Raw genomic sequence first — 16,891 nt, forward strand, 5'->3', positions numbered from 1 at the left:
AAAAAACAGATTGCGCCTCAGCTGCCCCCCCCCCCCCACCACCACCAAATAGACACCAGTCTGCATAAAATCCTAGGCCCTTGAGGAACTGTACATAACCGACAAGAAATACCAACAGCAGGTACAAAATCCAGTAAAACAACTGTCTACTTTGATACATTAACAGTCCTAATCCAAAAGAAACTTATAAATATGGAGATAATGGAAACATGAAAGGTCAAACCTACATGAAGGCTTTCATGGAACACTTTCTTGGGGTGGACACATCATTCCAAGTTTGACAAAAACAGCCGCTTTTGATAATGAAACAATTGGTAAACTGGAAACAAAGCCAACTTAGTTTATTGTTCAATTTTCAGGAAAGGAAAGATGGTGCAATGCACCACAAAATAAGATCCATCTATACGTGCCCCAGCCAATACACAAGCCCGTTGTAGAAAGACCCAGCCCCTCCCTGAGCAGAGCAATGAATGTACACGTGCACAAACAGGCCACTTTTCTTTATTTCTCATGATCAGTTAATTGTAAACGCGATAGGCTCCATTTATGCATAGTCCACGGTGGGCAGAGTGGTAGGGCGCTGTGTGGTAGAGTTGTGCGACTACCGCCAGGTGCAATGGGTCCCTTCACTTCCTGAATGTACCAAGCTTACGAGACATGGTCTCACTTGAAGATTTTGCCCTGGTTAAAAGGTTTGCCGATGTGCTTGAACTCTCCCTCCCACGTGAAGTATTCCTTCACCATTGTCTTGCACTCTTCGCTGTCCACATCCAACTTCCGCCAGGTATAGGACTCATAATCGATTTGCCAGTCATCACTGAGCTGTAAACCAAAGAAGACGGTCAAGATTGTAAAAGAAATTTGCTAAAATAGCCTACATGGCAGAAAATTTGCAGTATAACAAGAATACGTACTAACAGGGAAAGAGCAACTCCATTATCAAGCACCTTGTTTGAAGATTTGCCCATTCAGTGCAAGAGGACTTACCTTCTTTCAGGACCAAGTGGTATCACTTGCCAGGTAATGCCTTACCATATAGTCTGCTTTACAAGATAACCCAGGCTGGGCCCGCAAATTATTTGAGAGATCTTTGCTTCAAGTGCATTTCATTTAAACTACCATCGCAATTCTATAGTCATTCGTTACAGATCTAGAAAAGGTGCAACAAATTAATTTCCACATAAATTCTCTATTTATCCGTCTCGTTTGCGTCATTGCGTAAAACGAAATCCTGCTTAATAACCATAAGAAATACACTTCAGCTGGGAAAATAAGAGGGCAAAGATGCTCGGACTCAAAGAAAAAAAAATATTCAGCAAGGACATCTTATCCCATCTAAAGCATGCCACCCGTCTTACTGTTTACCGCGCTATAAATTGAATATGCTACTTACCAGTATGCATCTGTTCTTGGCATGTAGGGCTGTGACATTCATATCTGTGCATAGATCGCCGCCTAGTGTTGGGTCCGGATGTTTGCACGTTGTTGTCCTGGAAGAGTCTTCGAAGTATCCTGAGATAGGTGACTCCTCCCCTGGACTACAGTGCGCATGGGCATCCCCTCCATCCTCAGATTGTTTTTCGCCATTGTGGCAGTGATTGAGTAGATACAGAAAGTGATGACCATGCTATACAGTAATTCTGAGAGCTGCAGCTGCTACAGGCGCCGGGGAGGAGGGTGGGTGATATGAATGTCAGCAGCCCTACATGCCAAGAACAGATGCATACTGGTAAGTACCATATTCAGTTCGAGGCATGTGGGCTGCTGAATTCATATCTGTGCATAGAATACATAGCAGTACCTCCCATTAGCGGCGGCTACCAGTGTCAGCTGCAGCGGTCTGAAAGAGTTTTGAGAACAGCCTGTCCTACAGCTGCCTGCTGTTTTGAGTGTACATCTACACAATAGTGTTTGGTAAATGTATGTATAGTGGACCATGTGGCTGCTCTACATACATCATGTAAAGGAATGATTCCCAGCAAAGCCATGGAGGCCCCTAACTTACGTGTTGAGTGGGCTCGTGGGGGAATCGTTAATGTGCGTTTAGCCTTTTGATAGCAAATTTGAATACATTTAACGATCCATCTGGCTATACCTGCTTTGGAGATGGCGTTGCCTTTGTGTTGTGGGGAAAAGGCAACGAAAAGTTGTTTTGTCTTCCTAAAGTTGTTAGTTCTGTCTATATAGTACATGAGGGCTCTTTTAACATCTAGTGTATGGAGCATTCTTTCAGCGACATTTTGTGGATTCTGAAAGAAAACAGGCAGTTCAATCGTTTGATTCATGTGGAACTGCGATATAACTTTAGGCATGAATTTGGGGTTGGTACGCAGTACAACCCTATTTGCGTGAACCTGTATGAATGGCTCTTGAATGGTTAGTGCCTGGAGTTCACTAACTCTTCTCAACGAAGTGATTGCCACTAGGAAAGCTACTTTCCAGGTGAGGAATTGAATCTCACATGAGTGGAGAGGTTCGAAGGGTGGACCCATCAGTCGGGTGAGGACCAAGTTGAGGTTCCACACTGGTGCTGGTGGGTGTCTTGGGGGAATTACTCATTTAAGTCCCTCCAAGAAGGCTTTGATGGCAGGCACTCTGAATAAAGAGAGGTGTTGCCTGTTTTGGAGATAGGCTGCTATTGCGGTTAAATGGATACGTATTGAGGTGTAGGCCAGATTGCATCGGTATAGGTGTAAGAGGTAACAGATTATGTTTTGAATGGATGCGTCTAGCGGGTTAATGTCATTGTTATTGCAATAAAGGACAAACCTCTTCCATTTGGCTGCATAGCAAGCTCTGGTAGTGGGTCTCCTAGCTTCCTTAATGATCTCCATACAGTCCGGTGGCAGGTTTAGGTAGCCAAACTCTAGGACTTCAGGAGCCAGATCGCCAGGTTCAGCTGTTGCGGAACTGGGTGCTGAATTTCTCCATGGTTCTGCGTTAAATGCGCGGGTTTGATCCGCAGCCGTTGATGCGGCACCACGGAAAGTTCCAGAAAGGTGGTGTACCATGGCTGGCGTGCCCATGTTGGAGCAACCAGGATGAGTGTCAGTGAGTGTTGTCGCAGTTTGCGTGCCACCAGCGGTATCAACGGCGCTGGGGTAAAAGCGTACGCAAATCTGCCGGACCAGTTCATCCATATCGCATTGCCCTGCGACTGTGGATGTGGGAACCTGGCGGCAAAGCTTTGGCATTTTGTGTTTGCTTGTGGCGAATAGGTCTATCTCTGGATGACCCCACTGTTGGAAGTACGGTTGGAGTACTGACGGGTGTAGCTCCCACTCGTGCATCTGGTGGCTGTGTCTGCTGAGCAGATCCGCCATCTGGTTGTCCTTGCCTGGGAGGTGTTCCGCCATGAGGAATATGTTTTTCTGAATGGCCCACTTCCACATGCTCTGAGCCAGATGAGACAACTGGGGAGAGTGAGTTCCTCCCTGCTTCTGTATGTAGTACATGGCAGTCATGTTGTCCGTCCGGATCAACACGACCTTGTTGCACAGGTGTACTTTGAATGCTTTCATAGCCAGGAAGATTGCCATCAGTTCCAGAAGGTTGATGTGTATCTTTTTTTGTTGTGTAGTCATTAGTCCCTGCACTGTGTAATTGAGTACATGGGCTCCCCATCCCTGGAGAGACGCGTCCGCTGTCAGTATTATTTGTGGAACAGGCTCTTGGAACGGTCGGCCCTTGCAAAGGTTTTGTGGATTCCACCAATGCAGAGAGTTGTATGCCCGACCGCTCACCAACACTAGGTCTTTTAATTGCCCGTGAGCCTGATTCCATTGACGTGCTAAGCACTCCTGAAGCGGGCGCATATGTAGTCGCGCGTGTGGGACTATGAAAATGCAGGAGGCCATCATGCCTATCAACTGCATGAACACTCGCGCAGGAAGGGAGTGTTGGGTTTGAACTTGGAAATGAGCATTTGCATGCTGTTGATCCTCACTAAATTTGGCTGAGCTGTGGCTGCCAGAGTGTCTATGGTCGCACCTAGGTACTGTTGTACGTGTGCGGGTTGGAGATGTGATTTCGGGTAATTTAGTGAGAATCCCAGACTGTGAAGAAGGTGAATGGTGCGGGACATGTGGCTGGCACATTGCTGGGCTGACTTTGCCTGAACAAGCCAGTCGTCCAGGTAAAGGGTAGACGTGAATGTGTTGCCTTCGTAGATGTGCAGCCACGGTAGCTAGGCACTTTGTGAAAACTCTGGGTGCTGTTGTCACTCCGAATGGGAGGACTTTGAATTGATAGTGCTGCCCCTGAATAGTGAACCGGAGATATTTTCTGTGTGATGGGTGTATGGGTATGTGGAAATACGCATCTTTGAGGTCTAGCGTGGCTAGGAAATCTCCCTGTCGGAGGAGCGGGAGAACCTGCTGTAGGGTGAGCATGTGAAAATGCTCTGAGAGAATGTAGTGGTTGAGGGGTCTCAGGTCTAGGATAGGTCTGAGTGACCCGTCCTTTTTTGGTATTAAGAAGTACAGAGAGTACAACCCTGTTCCCTGCTGGTGTACGGGCACGACCTCTATTGCGCCTTTTTGCAGCATACTGAGCACCTCCTGCTGTAATAACGCTAAGTGCTCTGAGGATATAGGACGGTGCCTTGGCGGAATGTTGGGTGGAGTGGAGGTTAATTCGAGACAGTAACCGTGTTGGATAACATCTTTGACCCACCTGTCCGTGGTGATGGAATCCCACGTGGACAGGAACCGCTGGAGCCTTCCCCCGACAGGTGTTATGTGGGCGGGGGGGAAGGGAGAGGGCGTCACTGTTTGTTCTTGGGGAGGACCTGGTAGTGCCGTAACCACGTCCTCTGCCCTTGGTGCTGGAGCAACGATATCCACCTCGGGTGTTTTTATCATAGGAACTCTGTGTGCCCCCTTTATTGTAGGTTTGCTGTGCCCCCTGTCCTCTACCTGCACCTCTATTTCCGGGGCGACGAAAGGAGCCACTACGAAATGTTTGCATTTGCAGAGCCCCCATTGACTTCGCAGTGTCCGTGTCTTTCTTTATCTTTTCTAAGGTGGTGTCAACCTCCGGTCCAAATAAGTAGTCGGGGTTGACCGGCTGATTGAGGATGTTATTTTGGACCTCAGGTTTGAATCCGGAGATTCGTAACCAGGAGTGTCGTCGTAGCATGACGCTGGTGTTTATTGCCCTTGCAGCAGTGTCTGCGGCATCCAGTGCACACTTGATGGATGCATTTGTGAGCAGTTGTCCCTCCCTGATGAGGAGCTCCGCTGCCTCTTTGTACTTGTCTGGCAGGTGTTGGAGTAGGGTCTCTAACGTGTCATAGTGTGAGCGGTCGTAGCGAGCTAGGAGGGCCTGTGTATTGGCGATGCGCCATATGTTTGCTGCCTGGGCTGCAACCCGTTTGCCGGAGGTCTCTAGAACCTTGGACTCTTTGTCCGGGGGAGGAGCATCACCAGTTGTCTGAGAGTGTGCCCGTTTGCGAGCATTGGCAACTACAATGGAGTCCAGAGGCAACTGGCTTCTAATGTACGTGGGGGGTCCCCAGATGCGGGTTTGTACTTTCTCGATCCTGGGGTTTATTACCCGTGCCCTGGTGGTTTCCTTGAAAATGTCCTTAGCTGGCTTGAGGACACCTTTTAACATGGGCAGAGTCTTTACAGTCCTTTCGGAGGATGCGAAAGTGTCCACCAAGAAATCATCCTCGATAGTGTCGGAGTGGAGTTGCACTCCATGATTGGCTGCGGCACGTTCAATGAGGGCGTTGAATGCAGCAGTGTCCTCTGTGGGGGATGTTTTTGCGCCATAAAGTTGTGTGTCCTGTGTATCCAGAGCGGCGCCTGGGTCTACAGGGTCATCCCAGACTTGATCAGGGTCTTGGTGCCCCTCCGGGTTTATGTCCTCGGGGTAGGTGGTGTCGTCACCCATGTAGTCCTCCACTGCATCCGTGTCGGAGTGCGTTGGAGAGAATGATGGATCTGTGAAAGAGGTGTGGATGCGTTCATAAAGAACTGGTTCCGATCCCACCGGCATTTTTTGTTTTAGTGGGATCCTGTAAGAGTCCAAAGCTTGCCCTGAAGGGATCTTCCGCTTTCGGAGCATGAGCCTGCCGGTGTCGGCGTCGAAGTGGGACGGCGATGTCCCAGTAGTCGAGTGTTCGGTAGATGGGGACCTTGTCTGGGTAACGCGGGTTCGGATTTCGAACATTTTCGGCGCCGTGGATGGCGGCAAACCAAAGGTGATGTTGGCTGGTGCCGAAGGTGCCTTCTGTGCCCGTGTCGGTTCGGAGCCCGACGAGGTCTGGAGGGCTGCCTTTTCCCTGATGCGTTGCAAGGACGCTGCCACTTGTCGCACCTGGAACTCCGACGGTTCTTTGGCGCCGAGTGGTTCCGTAGAGGCAGGTGTGGACTTCTGCGAAGGGACCGGGTCATCGAGTCGAGGAGGGGTAGGAGCCGTCGACGGCATCGATGAGTGTACCGTAGTCGCTGCCTTCGAGGTGGATAGCAATGCAGTGGCTATTTTCACCTTGGTGGTCGGTGCCGATTGCTTCGGTGCCGGGGGCCAAGGCGCTTTGACGGTACCGACGGCTTTTCTTTTTGGGTCGGCGCCGACATCGGCTGCAGCGAGTTCGGCACCGAAGTCCCTTTTGGTGCGGTCGGAGCCGACGGGTTTGGCTGGCGTCGAAGGTGTGGTGGGCCTCGAGCCGACCAGTGTCAGTTTCACTTTCGGTTTCTGTTTAACCGGTGCGATGATTGGTTTCGGTTTGGTGGTAGGGAAACCAGTCTTTTTAGGTAACAATGGCTCTTGCTGAGTGTCCGTGGCCGGGCCGGAGGGCGGGGCCGAAGAACTGCGGGATTGGTCTTGGGTAAGGCCCGAAGGCGATCCCTCGACCGGAGCAGTCGACTGACACACTGGGATAGCCTCAATCTGTACGGGTAGGCCTTGCTCCTCACCGGAGCTACCTTCTTCGGCCCCTAAGGCCTCATCGTAGTCTCCTACCTAGTCGTCGGCTTCTTCCCTGTGAAAAAGCTCTTCGATATCTTCCGATCGGGAACAGTGTTCGGAAGTGGGGCTGGAGGGTATATTTTCCACGCTTTCCACATCTTCGTCCTCGGTGCTGAAGATGTTGGTCGGGGCCGGTGCCGCTTGCTGCGCTTCCAGTCGCGTGGCGCGTCGATTCCGGAGAGTCTTCTTGGATCTGAATCGGGCACAGGCCATGCATTTCGATTCGTCATGATCCGGTGAGAGGCATTTGTTACACACCGGGTGGACGTCGATATGGGGGTATTTGGCGTGGCAAACAGGACACCGCTTGAATGGGGTCCTCGATTCCATTGTCGAAGTTCGGTCGATGGTCGGATTTAATGGATCCGAAAAGTTGTTAAAGCCGTGAAAAACTAGCCTGTAAACTGTAGATACCGATAGGGAACAGTACCGTCGAAAACTAAAGGCCTTTTGGCCTGAAAACTAAAGATTCCTAACTTGAGTCAAGATAAGCACATCCGAACCCAATGGCGGAAAAAAACAATCTGAGGATGGAGAGGATGCCCATGCTCACTGTGGTCCAGGGGAGGAGTCACCTATCTCAGGATACTTCGAAGACTCTTCCAGGACAACAACGTGCAAACATCCGGACCCAACACTAGGCGGCGATCTATGCACAGATATGAATTCAGCAGCCCACATGCCTCGAACATATGTAGAGGCAACAATAACCACTGTCAGTGTCCTGAAACAAGAACCAGAAAGACTAGTGAAGGATTTAGTAGATAAGCGTGTCGCACCTTTACAAGATCTGTACAGGGAGACTGCAAAAATCCAGGGAGAAAAATTAAGGGGCTGTCAAGAATCAGTTTCAAGCCCTTCAGAACCACCCAAATTTGTGCCCCACTGTAAATCTTGGGAAAATCATTTTAATGTAGTTTAGACAAGTTTTTAGCATTCATTTACCCACTTTACAAACTTGAATTACACTACTGCCATTCTGGTATTGCAATTATATTTTAAAAGAATAGCTGGACTGTAAGACACGTGCTTCTCCCTGGAGCACCAAGCGATTTTACTTTGCGCTAAACTGAGAATCCCAAGAGTTTAAATGGTCTGAAGAAATGAAACTGCGGGGGTAAACGCAGCAGGAGAAGCAGTCAAAAGCAGAAGGGTGATACTACCTGGTAATCTTCAAGGATTTACACATGGCAGTGGGCAGTTTATCAGTGTAATATCTATATGAACACAACATAGTTCATGTAGTGATTACACTGAAACTGTTCTGTATTTTCTAAATCTCAAAGATTAAAGCGAGACCGAGCCTGCACATCTCAACTGGAGATTGTGGCCAGGGTTTGCATTCTTTAGATTTGAACAGAACGTGTGGGCTGCCTCCGTATTCATAGTCTTCAGGTGATGGATCTCAGCGAGACGTATTCTGGTACTTGCAGTCTTTTAGTATACACGTTTATATAAAAATCTGTTTAAAATCAGTATCACTATATTTTTAGCAATCTGCTTTATGTAGCTATTAACTTCAGAGCAGCTCAACTTTTCAGCAAAGGCTCCGCCCTAACTGCTACTTACAGTTGCTCATGTTCTTAAGCAACAGTGCATTCCTTTTGCACAAACAGGCATAAGATGCAAGCAGTGCTGCTGGTGCACTAACCATCTGACCTACAATATCCTAGATTGTGGCAAGAGTGACCAAGAAAATCATGAACAAGAACACTTGCAGCATAATCCAGAGAACATTCATCCTCACAACTGAACTATAAAGAGAATAATCTTTCACTACACTAGGTCCTATTTGCACCGTGTATGTACATCTTCCCACCCACCAACACTACATCAGATGTGTGCCTACAGAGATTCATAGAAAGGCAGCTGGATGACAAACCCTACAACTTGTTCAGACCCACTACTGTGAGGTTATTAAGAGCAAACCAGCAAATTTCACCTCTACATCAGCGCCCACCCACTCCCCTTGCCGTCTCAGACCATAGTCCCAGCAAGCAATTACATCAATAGTCCTTCAGAAAGCTTACCGTGAAAGCCAAGTCCTGCCCGCGGAATACCCAGATGCCAGAGATAGTACTGTCATTGTTGCTTCCAGAGAGTATGACACTGGCAAAGCCAGTCTTGCGCAGTTTATCCAGACGCTGAAACATTCCTGGAGGAAGAGACAACTGGGTTAGATCAAAGTGGAGTTGACAAGAAGCACCTTAGATGAACTCTGGCAACAGCTCCGCACAGCTCAGAAAGAGCCAAGAGGACAGTAAACCACAGCTCTACCAAGGGGATAGAAAAGTCAGTGGAACGGTGGTTCAGGTAATGCTGGCTGCTCCCCAGGCTGTAGCCCCAAAAGAATCCTCTGAACCACCAGTTCTACCCAGTCACTAAGGGAGAGAGTCCCAGGTCAGAGCAAGAGCAGGGCACCTGAGCTCGCACCCAGTCCCAAAGCAAAGCCAGCTCCCACGAACCCTACCTCACACCCAGGTGCGCTCCCACAAACCCTACCTCACACCCAGGTGCGCTCCCACAAACCCTACCTCACACCCAGGTGCGCTCCCACAAACCCTACCTCACACCCAGGTGCGCTCCCACAAACCCTACCTCACACCCCGGTGCGCTCCCACAAACCCTACCTCACACCCCGGTGCGCTCCCACAAACCCTACCTCACACCCCGGTGCGCTCCCACAAACCCTACCTCACACCCCGGTGCGCTCCCACAAACCCTACCTCACACCCCGGTGCGCTCCCACAAACCCTACCTCACACCCCGGTGCGCTCCCACAAACCCTACCTCACACCCAGGTGCGCTCCCACAAACCCTACCTCACACCCAGGTGCGCTCCCACAAACCCTACCTCACACCCAGGTGCGCTCCCACAAACCCTACCTCACACCCAGGTGCGCTCCCACAAACCCTACCTCACACCCAGGTGCGCTCCCACAAACCCTACCTCACACCCAGGTGCGCTCCCACAAACCCTACCTCACACCCAGGTGCGCTCCCACAAACCCTACCTCACACCCAGGTGCGCTCCCACAAACCCTACCTCACACCCAGGTGCGCTCCCACAAACCCTACCTCACACCCAGGTGCGCTCCCACAAACCCTACCTCACACCCAGGTGCGCTCCCACAAACCCAGGTCAGCTCCCACGGACCCTACCTCACACCTAGGTCAGCTCCCACGGACCCTACCTCACACCTAGGTCAGCTCCCACGGACCCTACCTCACACCTAGGTCAGCTCCCACGGACCCTACCTCACACCTAGGTCAGCTCCCACGGACCCTACCTCACACCTAGGTCAGCTCCCACGGACCCTACCTCACACCTAGGTCAGCTCCCACGGACCCTACCTCACACCTAGGTCAGCTCCCACGGACCCTACCTCACACCTAGGTCAGCTCCCACGGACCCTACCTCACACCTAGGTCAGCTCCCACGGACCCTACCTCACACCTAGGTCAGCTCCCACGGACCCTACCTCACACCTAGGTCAGCTCCCACGGACCCTACCTCACACCTAGGTCAGCTCCCACGGACCCTACCTCACACCTAGGTCAGCTCCCACGGACCCTACCTCACACCTAGGTCAGCTCCCACGGACCCTACCTCACACCTAGGTCAGCTCCCACGGACCCTACCTCACACCTAGGTCAGCTCCCACGGACCCTACCTCACACCTAGGCCAGCTCCCACGGACCCTACCTCACACCTAGGCCAGCTCCCACGGACCCTACCTCACACCTAGGCCAGCTCCCACGGACCCTACCTCACACCTAGGCCAGCTCCCACGGACCCTACCTCACACCTAGGCCAGCTCCCACGGACCCTACCTCACACCTAGGCCAGCTCCCACGGACCCTACCTCACACCTAGGCCAGCTCCCACGGACCCTACCTCACACCTAGGCCAGCTCCCACGGACCCTACCTCACACCTAGGCCAGCTCCCACGGACCCTACCTCACACCTAGGCCAGCTCCCACGGACCCTACCTCACACCTAGGCCAGCTCCCACGGACCCTACCTCACACCTAGGCCAGCTCCCACGGACCCTACCTCACACCTAGGCCAGCTCCCACGGACCCTACCTCACACCTAGGCCAGCTCCCACGGACCCTACCTCACACCTAGGCCAGCTCCCACGGACCCTACCTCACACCTAGGCCAGCTCCCACGGACCCTACCTCACACCTAGGCCAGCTCCCACGGACCCTACCTCACACCTAGGCCAGCTCCCACGGACCCTACCTCACACCTAGGCCAGCTCCCACGGACCCTACCTCACACCTAGGCCAGCTCCCACGGACCCTACCTCACACCTAGGCCAGCTCCCACGGACCCTACCTCACACCTAGGTCAGCTCCCACGGACCCTACCTCACACCTAGGTCAGCTCCCACGGACCCTACCTCACACCTAGGTCAGCTCCCACGGACCCTACCTCACACCTAGGTCAGCTCCCACGGACCCTACCTCACACCTAGGTCAGCTCCCACGGACCCTACCTCACACCTAGGTCAGCTCCCACGGACCCTACCTCACACCTAGGTCAGCTCCCACGGACCCTACCTCACACCTAGGTCAGCTCCCACGGACCCTACCTCACACCTAGGTCAGCTCCCACGGACCCTACCTCACACCTAGGTCAGCTCCCACGGACCCTACCTCACACCTAGGTCAGCTCCCACGGACCCTACCTCACACCTAGGTCAGCTCCCACGGACCCTACCTCACACCTAGGTCAGCTCCCACGGACCCTACCTCACACCTAGGTCAGCTCCCACGGACCCTACCTCACACCTAGGTCAGCTCCCACGGACCCTACCTCACACCTAGGTCAGCTCCCACGGACCCTACCTCACACCTAGGTCAGCTCCCACGGACCCTACCTCACACCTAGGTCAGCTCCCACGGACCCTACCTCACACCTAGGTCAGCTCCCACGGACCCTACCTCACACCTAGGTCAGCTCCCACAGACCCTACCTCACACCTAGGTCAGCTCCCACAGACCCTACCTCACACCTAGGTCAGCTCCCACAGACCCTACCTCACACCTAGGTCAGCTCCCACAGACCCTACCTCACACCTAGGTCAGCTCCCACAGACCCTACCTCACACCTAGGTCAGCTCCCACAGACCCTACCTCACACCTAGGTCAGCTCCCACAGACCCTACCTCACACCTAGGTCAGCTCCCACAGACCCTACCTCACACCTAGGTCAGCTCCCACAGACCCTACCTCACACCTAGGTCAGCTCCCACAGACCCTACCTCACACCTAGGTCAGCTCCCACAGACCCTACCTCACACCTAGGTGTGAGGAGAAGTGTGGCTCAATGATTAGAGCGGCAGACCCTGATGCAGAGGTCTAGCCCGTGACCAGGGTTCAATTCCCCGCCTCAGCGGGTCTTGGGCTCAAAAATTCCACAGACTTGATAACTCTCGCCTCGGTGCCATTCCAATCATGGAGTCCCACTCTGCAACTCTGGGCAATAGCTTGCTTAATCTCCACAACGGCCCCCACAATGCTAAGGATGCCTGGCCTCCACTTTGGGGGTGCCCAGGAGTGGACGCCTCACAGGGAAAGCCAGGATGGGTGCCACAGCGGTATTCGTACAAGCGCCTTGAGACCCTTGCGGGTGAGTAGTGCGCTATACAAGTATCAATTTACACCTAGGTCAGCTCCCACGGACCCTACATCGCACCAAGGTCAGCTCCCACGGACCCTACATCGCACCAAGGTCAGCTCCCACGGACCCTACATCGCACCAAGGTCAGCTCCCACGGACCCTACATCGCACCAAGGTCAGCTCCCACGGACCCTACATCGCACCAAGGTCAGCTCCCACGGACCCTACATCGCACCAAGGTCAGCTCCCACGGACCCTACATCGCACCAAGGTCAGCTCCCACGGACCCTACATCGCACCAAGGTCAGCTCCCACGGACCCTACATCGCACCAAGGTCAGCTCCCACGGACCCTACATCGCACCAAGGTCAGCTCCCACGGACCCTACATCGCACCAAGGTCAGCTCCCACGGACCCTACATCGCACCAAGGTCAGCTCCCACGGACCCTACATCGCACCAAGGTCAGCTCCCACGGACCCTACATCGCACCAAGGTCAGCTCCCACGGACCCTACATCGCACCAAGGTCAGCTCCCACGGACCCTACATCGCACCAAGGTCAGCTCCCACGGACCCTACATCGCACCAAGGTCAGCTCCCACGGACCCTACATAGCACCAAGGTCAGCTCCCACGGACCCTACATAGCACCAAGGTCAGCTCCCACGGACCCTACATAGCACCTAGGCCAGCTCCCACGGACCCTACATAGCACCTAGGCCAGCTCCCACGGACCCTACATAGCACCTAGGCCAGCTCCCACGGACCCTACATTACACCTAGGCCAGCTCCCACGGACCCTACATTACACCTAGGCCAGCTCCCACGGACCCTACATTACACCTAGGCCAGCTCCCACGGACCCTACATTACACCTAGGCCAGCTCCCACGGACCCTACATTACACCTAGGCCAGCTCCCACGGACCCTACATTACACCTAGGCCAGTTCCCACGAACCAGAGCTAGGAGCCAGCCATCGCAGACACGATACATGCCCAAGGAGAAGTTCTCCCTCTTGTTTCTTCCCACAAATCCCAGACTGTGCTGCAGTACAAATTGGAAAGACTGGCTCAATACACGGAAATCCTACATATTTTCCCTCTGCCGTTTCCAAAAACTGAACAGGGCTGGTTTCAGCATGAGAGCACCAGTGGCGAAAAGTGGAGTCTCTGCCGCATTGCCTTCAGATTCCCTGCATGCGCAGATGCTCTTAAGCTCCAACTGAAAGCTCTGAAGATTAAACCCAAAGTTTTACATTGTCACCATCTTTTAAATGCGAGGCATGCAAGGGTTTGTTAAACTGCAGTCCAGGTACAACGCAGGACAGCTATTCAAGACTGCGTTATACGGAGATCAAATAACTCTACTGCTTCGGCACAAGGTCTCTGTTTAAATGTCCTAGAGGAAACACAATTCTTGGGCTCGACAGGGACGCCGCCACTTCAAAACCGCCATTTCTTTGCAGGTAAAAAAAAAAAGGCAAATAGTTCGCCCAAGCCACACAGTAGCCTCCGAGTTTGAATGTCAATCCCCAGCATTGTAATAAAATCTCATGTGCATTTACGTAATGTTTGTGGACCCCACTAAAGTGCTAAAGAGGGTTGATTTCTTTCTGTTTTTAAATCCAACATTACAAGTCAACGGTCAGGACATTAAAGGATAATTCCAGAACCAACCACAAGGGGGCAGAACAAGGCAAAGGATGCACGCAAACCTATCCAATTCTACAAATAAAAGGCAAGCCGAGCTTTACTTCTGAGGCAGGTGGAGGCATGTTTTATTAGAGTTCATTAATAAGACGAGTCAGGCACCCCATACACGAGAGTAGAAATCAGAAGGGCCGCAGCCCTTAAAAGCAGTGCAGATCGACACCAAGGACTGAGCCCCAAAGCAGGCCCACATCCCACCTCATTACCTGTGATGAGGTTGCAGCTCATGAAGGTCTGTGTTAGCTCTTCAGGAAAGCGGTACTCTCCATACCAGATTGACCAGCCCTCTTTGTCGAAGTGTTCCCAGAAGTATGGGATTGCCACAGCCAACGTGTCTTCATTCGAGTACTTCCTCTTGAACTCGTCCATGATGAAGGCGCTGGAGGAAGGAAGGCACAGTAAGAGTCTCGTGAGCAGGTACACAGAGGTTCCTCAAAATGCATATTTTCCCATGGCAGGGGCTGGACTTCACAACACCTCACCACCCACACAAACTTCACCACAATTACAGCAACTAAATTGCCCAGTCGGGTTTTCTTCCCTGTAACTAACCTCACCAGATGCCCCCATAAGAGTAAACAGCCTCTTCCTAGTGAAACGTAGGCCGCTTCCATGCCCACCTGGACTCTAGTGCACGGCTTCGCCATCATAGCAGCAGCACTGGGAAAGCTTTGGGTCCACACCTCCCAGGACATAATGCTTTGCCAGAGACGTGGAAAGCAAGGGGCAGTTCAACCATAGTCCGCACTGAACCCAGGCAGCTCAAATTCCGAAGTGCTGAGAGCGAAAACTCTGCACTCGAGTTGGTGGTGGTCTCACACAAGGCATCATGCGCTTTTGGGGGTCCAGCCCACCAGAATCACCATTTCCAAACTGCTCAAGTCTACTAGGATCCTTATTTTGGAACGGAAGCAGGTAATGATTTCATGCCTAGCTGCTCAAGAACCCTTACTGTAGATCCATGCGCGGGTGAGTAGTGCAAACGAGGAAAACATGATGCATACACAGGAGAGACTAGCATCAGGAGTAATGTAATACACTACTTACTGTTTAGTCTAGACCAAGGGTCTTCAAACTCCGAGATCAAACCCCCTTTCAGTTAAAAGGGCAGTTGTGTTTCAGGGAAAGACCACAAGAGACACTCCTGCTCTACTGCCTTTGCTACGCAGGTTGTGTGATGGGGATTTTCACCCTGCGGCATCCTGTACAATACTGGTCTTGTACTTGTTGAAAGCTTGCTCCTTGGCCATTCTGTTGCTGCCACCCATCTTGCTTCTCTGCTCCCTTCCCAGCAACAGCCCACTATATCTGTGTACTGCAGCTGGTGCTTGGGTAGACCCAGTCTGCCAAGAAACTGATTCTTCTTCACCACTACTGTATATTAACACGACCAAATCTTCATGTAGTGCGCTGATCAAGAATTAAATAGATTTTTTTCCTTTACTAAATCAGACCAGCCGCCTCTCCTCAACTTCGGCCTCAGCAATCTTCTCTATGAGCAATGGGTCTATATCTTGGACCAAGACCAACTGCCAGTGGAAAGAACACCAAAACCAGTCCCACATACAATGACATAGCACCACTACTATGTGGGTTAAGCTTGTTTTGTACTTTTTATTACTGCTTTTTGGGCATCCTTGGAAGATATACCCCGAATATACAAAAGAAAGCCTGAGAGTATGGTCGTCGGGTTGGCACTTTCCTAGCCATCCGTGCTCCACACTTTAAAGACCAGTGGTCTAGACAGTATTTACCAGAACATTGGTTTACAAGTAGGAGTTGAATTTTCTCGTTTTTTTAATTTGTGTTTGCATTTAACAGTAGTATGCATGCTTTTATGCACACAAAATGCTAACAAATACAACAACTGCTGTGACGTCTAGTGCGTGAGGCGGTTAAGAACCGGGCCTTTAGATGGGACAGAGACCAAGATCAGCTGGATAATGCAGGTAACTAACCCAGATCAGAGCCTTCGTACAGGTAGCTCACATTTTGAGAGTTAAGTAGGGCGTTCTCTCAGACTTACCCCAAGACACCAGTGGTTGTATAGACTGCAAAAGGGTTTCAGAGAACCAAGCCCACTTCTTAGTAAAATAAGAGCTGGACAAGGAGGACCCAGAGATAATCAGTGCCCCAAGTGAATGATCAGATTCCACATCCTGGCAGCACAGAGGTAGCTCGTTCTTTCCCATGTTTCCCTGATAAATGTCAGAGGACTGTAAGGTCAGGCTGATGCCAAGTCTGGTGGCTCACTGAACTAATGTATCCAACTCCAGGGATCGGAGTTGATCTCATGGTCACAGTTCAAATTCTGGCAGGTCCACTAAGCCTTTCATTCTTCAGAGTTCATAAAAGGAGTATCACTGAGTTGGGTAACAACCATCAGTTATCTGTCAATAGGTCCAATTGACTCCACTGGATTTAACTACCGCTCTAAAAATATGTTGGCTATGTCAAGTATGAATGATAATCAACAAAATGCCTATTTTACAGTAGCCTTTCTGAACTAAGCCTGGTTGAAATTTTAAATACCATCACAGCATGAAATGGACATACTGAGGCCCAGCAGCCC

General features: G+C 51.6%; 1 protein-coding gene across 1 annotated transcript in view; it reads right to left on the reverse strand.

Moving 5' to 3' along the window:
• Window positions 1-317: 317 nt before the first annotated feature.
• Window positions 318-16,891, reverse strand: part of EEF1G (eukaryotic translation elongation factor 1 gamma) — a 59,706-nt gene continuing 43,132 nt past the window's right edge. The window contains exons 8-10 of the mRNA XM_085626052.1: window positions 14,526-14,698; window positions 9,006-9,130; window positions 318-822 (exon numbers count right to left, since the gene is read on the reverse strand). Coding sequence (XP_085482178.1) covers window positions 664-822; window positions 9,006-9,130; window positions 14,526-14,698 — 457 coding nt within the window. The 3' untranslated portion in view covers window positions 318-663. The remainder of the gene's footprint in view (window positions 823-9,005; window positions 9,131-14,525; window positions 14,699-16,891) is intronic.

The sequence above is a fragment of the Triturus cristatus genome, chromosome 9 (genome assembly GCF_964204655.1).
Source record: "Triturus cristatus chromosome 9, aTriCri1.1, whole genome shotgun sequence".
In the NCBI taxonomy this organism is placed as follows: Eukaryota; Metazoa; Chordata; class Amphibia; order Caudata; family Salamandridae; genus Triturus; species Triturus cristatus.